The 5,223-nt window shown below is 49.9% G+C and overlaps 1 protein-coding gene across 8 annotated transcripts in view; it reads left to right on the top strand.

Annotated features, from left to right (window-relative positions):
• The window catches only part of Rufy4 (RUN and FYVE domain containing 4), a 23,298-nt gene that overhangs the window by 5,229 nt on the left and 12,846 nt on the right, over positions 1-5,223 (top strand). For 6 of the 8 annotated variants that reach the window (XM_029474329.1, XM_029474321.1, XM_029474338.1 and 3 more), the window contains 4 exons: positions 1,236-1,305; positions 2,455-2,541; positions 2,777-3,406; positions 4,166-4,269. In XM_029474329.1, coding sequence (XP_029330189.1) covers positions 1,236-1,305; positions 2,455-2,541; positions 2,777-3,406; positions 4,166-4,269 — 891 coding nt within the window. The remainder of the gene's footprint in view (positions 1-1,235; positions 1,306-2,454; positions 2,542-2,776; positions 3,407-4,165; positions 4,270-5,223) is intronic. The other 2 variants (XM_021172823.2, XM_029474342.1) reach the window with 2 other exon arrangements.

Consider the following 5,223-nt stretch of genomic DNA (forward strand, 5'->3'; position numbering starts at 1 on the left):
CCCCATACCCTACCCCCCCACTCCCTTACACACCCATTTCCACTTTTTGGCCCTGGCGTTCCCCTGTACTGGGGCATATAAAGTTTGCAAGTCCAATGGGCCTCTCTTTCCAGTGATGGCCGACTAGGCCATCTCTTGATACATATGCAGCTAGAGACATTTGTATGTGTGTTTTCATGGCTGACCGTTTGGTATTAGTGTGTTCTTCCCTAGGGAAGACTGTTTCTCCTGTTCTCAGCATTCCTTAGTTCCCTTGTAGTTCTTTTTGCAGGGTTGTGACCTCATGAGTGTCCTCCCCCCCGCCCCCCATTCATGTTAGCATGTCTCTCTCGTTGCTGTCTTAGCTGGTTGGGCTCATGTTTAGACAGTTATGTTGGTGAGGCTTTATAAGAGTAGATTCTGACACTTCTAGAAGATACAGTCTCACAGCCAACTCCCTCACCCTCTGGCTCACTTTCCAACCCCTTGCTCGGCAATGATCCCTGAGACTCACACGTAGTCATAGTGTATATGTATCCGTTGAGACTGGGCTCCACAACTCTGCATTTTGATTGGTTGTGGTTTTCTATAATGGTCTCCATCTGTAGCAAAGAGAACTTGCCTTAGTGAGGTGAAGACTAAACTGATCTGTGGCTATAGGGGCAAATATTTAGGATATAGTTATGGATTGTGCTGGTTTAGTAAAGTAGTGCTTGTAGGTTCTTCTCCAAAATTCATGACTTCACCTACCACTGGGTAGTGGGCTAGGTTTCTAGTACCGGGCACGGCTTCCCATTTGTTGAACATGTCTTAATTCCAACTAGAGAGCTGTTGGTTACTGCCAAGGTATATGTAACATTATGCACCGGTAGAGTTATCATGGGTGTCACAGCTGCGTAGAAATGTTGGTTGCTTCCCCACCTTGGAAGCCTGACTCTCCCCCCTTCTTGATCCCCCCTCTCCAGCCTTCTCTTTCCTCAGCATCATCTCAAGCTAAGCCACACTGCTAAAAACTAATTGGTCCAAGGAGAGAGTGAGAAGGATGGATAGGTGGTAGGGTGCTGGGATGCAACAAATGTATAAATGAAGCATGGGATGGATGGCTAGACAGTGAACGGGAACCACTCAGGGGGAGGGTGAAAAACAGAAGTGTATTAGTGTGAATGGGTGGTTCAGCCATTAGTGAATGGCTCGGGCAGCCTCCACTAGAAGACCAGGCCAACTAAAGACCCGAATGTCCTGCCTCTTGGTTTCAGGTCCCGCTGTTCCAGTCCCAGCCGGACCCAGGAAAGAAGACCCAGGAAACCCAAAGGTTTTCCAGAGGAGGTACCTCTGTCTGCCTTAACCTGATTTGCCTCTTGGCCATCTTTTGGAACTCCCAAGTTGAGCAGGGCCTCCTGTGGGTGTGCAGAGAGCTAACTGGGACAGAGGTGGAAGCAGTGTGCAAGGGGCAGATGGGAGGGGGTGACAGTCTTGTTTCCAGGGAAGTGCAATAAGTAGGACAGGAGAGCACTGGTGGCATCTATAGGAGGCATTGGGGCTCTCGGGAGGAGAGGGCAATAGAGATGGTTGGAGGCTTGCAGGGAGCATACATCTACTGAAACCCTGAACTAGGTATTCAAATTGGCCTATGTCAGTTAAAGGAGTGGCTAAAGTGCTTTCCCAATTAATTCACAACCCAGCTCTGACCGGTTCTAAACCTAGCTGAAGGCCCTTGGGCAAGTTCCTGCCCTGCCTCCTAGGGGAGCTGTGTAGATGGCTTGAGACAACCAGCATGCCACTAAGCCCAAGGCTCCTTCCTGGCTCTTGCGCCATTCTGATGTGGCAGCTTAAGGTTGTTGTCATTCCACGAGCTTCCGGACACCAGATATGGCACCGTTAAGTACTTGGCCTCAGACCTTGAAAGAGTTCAAGGTCTGTTCATGGAGACAGATCGGGAACACATTGCAATCTATGCTAAATGTGCAGTTAGCCACTCACATCTGTGGGTTCTGCATCCGTAGACTCACCCAACCACACAAACAAAATATTTAGAAAAGAAATTATTGCATGGGTTCTGAACATTATGCATTCTCTTGCCCTCCATGTTCTCCCAAACAAGGCAATATAACAGCTACTTACAAAGCATTGACGCTGTGTGGGATATTAAAGCCATCTAAAAAGGATGTAAGCATACAGAAGGGTGTGCATTGGTTATGTGCAAAGCCTTACACCACGCTATAGAAGAGTCTCGAATACCCAAGCTTTTGAGCACCCTCTTGTGGTCCTGGAGCCAACAACTCCTCTAGTATCAAGGGAGGCTATAGACATGGCCAAGAGAAAATAGGGGCACAGAGAAGACTTCCTTGCCCCTGCTATGTTGAGGATCAAATCCAGGGCCACACATACTAGACAAGTGCTCTACCAGTGAACATTAGTCTGTTTAAGATTCCATCACCATTTTACAAACCAAGAATTCTTCTTCCCTGGTTATAGATGAGAATGCAGAAAGACAAAATCAAGTGCAGGAGAGAAGGTGAAAGGAGAAGGTGGAGGAATTCAGGGGGAGCAAGAACAACACAGGTGACAGAGGGAGCTGCCACTGGCTGGAGCCACACAGAGGGAGGAGCTGAGATACCTGCTGTTCTTAGCTCAGACTTGTGGGTCCCATGGAGTGCTGGCTGAGACTATCTCTGCTCTGACAACTTTCCCAGTAGGAGGCATTCGAATCCAATAAGAAGCAAGTGCTGTCCCAGAGCTTTGTCCTCTCCAATGCCCCAGATCAATGACCAGATGCTGAAATGGGGCTTCTTTACAGGTGAGATGCTCCAGGGGAGAGCAGCTGCAGGAACCAGACACTGGAGAAACCAGCTGTCTGCAGGATGCAACCGGAGAAGACCGCACCCCTGACCTCTGTAACCCCTTGCAGCCAAGCCATCTCCCCACCTTTCTGGAAGAGAAGAGGGAGGATTCTGGAAGCCTCAGTTGTCCCCAGAGCACTTGGGAAACAGAAAGGGAAGGATTTCAGCTAGACCAGAAGGAGGGAGGCCCAAAGCCCAGGAAATTCCTGGAAAACTCAACAGCCAGCATCCAGCAACAGAGGAGCAGGGCTAAGGATGTTCAAATGCAGCTGACAGGAAGGAAAGATGAAGGAAAAGGAAGTCTGTCGGGGACAGAAGATCAGAGAACAACAGAAGGGATCCAGAAAAGGGCAGCAGATTGGGACCTTGACCAGGGGCCGATGGCCCCCAGTCTTCAGGGAAGGGAAGAAGATGCAGAGCTAGGATACAGGCATGAGTGGAATCAGCCTGATGTTCTCAGGCAATCCTGGGTCCTGGGAACAAAGAAAAGTTCTCTCATGGAGAAGCCACAAGAGTGGACAGGAGTGACCAGTGTGACCATGCAGGAGGATCAATCAGAAGTGCCCTTGCAGCAGGAGGTGATCAAGGTACCTGTCTATTGTCTCCTCTCAAGCCTGACCTGCAGCTAAGTGTCTACAGAGGTAGCCTGTGGCCATTCCAGGCCACAGATCGGTGTAGGGGGTTGTTTGCTTGTGAAAAGACCTTCTGTAACTCAGGCTGATCTCAAATTTGCTATGTAGCCAGGCTTTGCCTAAGCCTCCTGCTGCAAGGCTCACCCTCAAATCCTGAGATTATTGGTGTATGCCATCACACAGAGCTCCACAAATCAATTTTGGATTGCTCTCCGAGCTACTATTTGGGGTTGCTCTTTGAAAGTCACACGGTCTTCAGCTTGTAGAGTGCCCCTTCCTGTGATTGCTTCACTCATCAGCACCTCCTGCCCAGCCATGCCAACATTTGAGTTAGGGACTACATCCCAGCAAGTGACTTTTAGGAAGTCACAGAGTTCAGGTGACCTTAGAGGTGAGGTGCCCTTAGAGTTCAGGTGCCACAGCAGAGGTCTCCCAGTGTCCAAGCTCTGTTGCTATACACTAAGCTAGTTTTGATACGCTTTTTCCAGAAGTCCCCCCAAAAATGGCTCGCAAGATGTCCCTCAGCCTCCTTCCTAGCCAGAATCTTCCAGGTCCATGAACTTGGCAATTTCTGGAAGAGAAGAAATGGTAACCCTGGGTTCACTCAGCTCCCAGAAGCATGGCTATAACCTTATAAGAAAGTTCATCGGATGAGCCCAGGGCAGGGGTTTCTGCCTTCCTCTTTCAGCTCTTCCTTCCCCATTTTCTCCTCAGGACCCTGGGTATGGGCTCCAGCTGGCAGAGGAACAGGCCCAGTGCCAGGAGCAGCTGCGGGCACAGGAAGCAGAACTTCAGGCGCTCCAGGAGCAGCTCAGCAGGTAATCTTGGCAACACCAGCAAGGGCCTGGCCTCCAGGACTCCTGAGTTCTCAGTGTACCCAGCTTATGCTAGGTACAACTCCAGGATACTGAGGCCAGTGCCATCCTAGGCATCTTTCCTGACCCCATGAGGGGGTCACAGCTCCTCTCCTCCCCAGCCCCCACCCAGAACCCCAGGAGTTACCCCTGATCCTAGTCCCTGCTTGACCTTGACCCCTACTGCCCCTTCCTGGTACACTGCTGCCTTTTTTATTCTTCTCTTGACTCCAGCCTGCTTCCAAATCTATCTCCCTCCTGCAGGGCTTAAAGATAGGATTCCACTCTGTAGCCCAGGTTGTCCTGGAACTTATGACAATTATCCTGCCTCAGCCTCCTGGGTGCTGGGATTTCAGTCGTAAACCACTATGCTTGGCATTGCTCCTTAATTTTTTTGTTCCTTGTTATACAACCTTTTCTGGGCCTCCTGATAACCATAACAGTGCCTGTCATTCACCCAAAACATACTTAGTCCTGAGCACTACACACAGTCCACCCAATATCAGCTTGTTAGCAGAGAGGACCTAACAGCCAAGCCCTGCATCAGACTCTACAACTGTGGGCTCTCTTGTTCTTTTGGGTCATTTATTATTTAGTCTTCTTACCGAACTCAAACTGATCTTCAATTTGGAATCCTTCATCTCAGTCTCTCAGTGCTGAGACTGTAGGCCTGTCTCACCAAACCTGGCTCCCTCAGCCAACCTTGTTTTGATATGTAGCTCAGGCTATCCCAAAACTTGCCGTGTAACAGAGGACAGCCTTGAGAGTCTGATCCTCCAGGCCTGTGCCTTCGTGCCCGGTTTATATAGTACTAAGTAAGGATCAAACCAAGGCCTTGTGCCTGCTAAGCAAGCACTCTACCTCCCAAGCTGTTGCGGCCCGCCCGCGGTCCACAACACGAACGGTTCACTGAGAATG

Source organism: Mus caroli, chromosome 1 (genome assembly GCF_900094665.2).
Source record: "Mus caroli chromosome 1, CAROLI_EIJ_v1.1, whole genome shotgun sequence".
Classification (NCBI taxonomy): domain Eukaryota; kingdom Metazoa; phylum Chordata; class Mammalia; order Rodentia; family Muridae; genus Mus; species Mus caroli.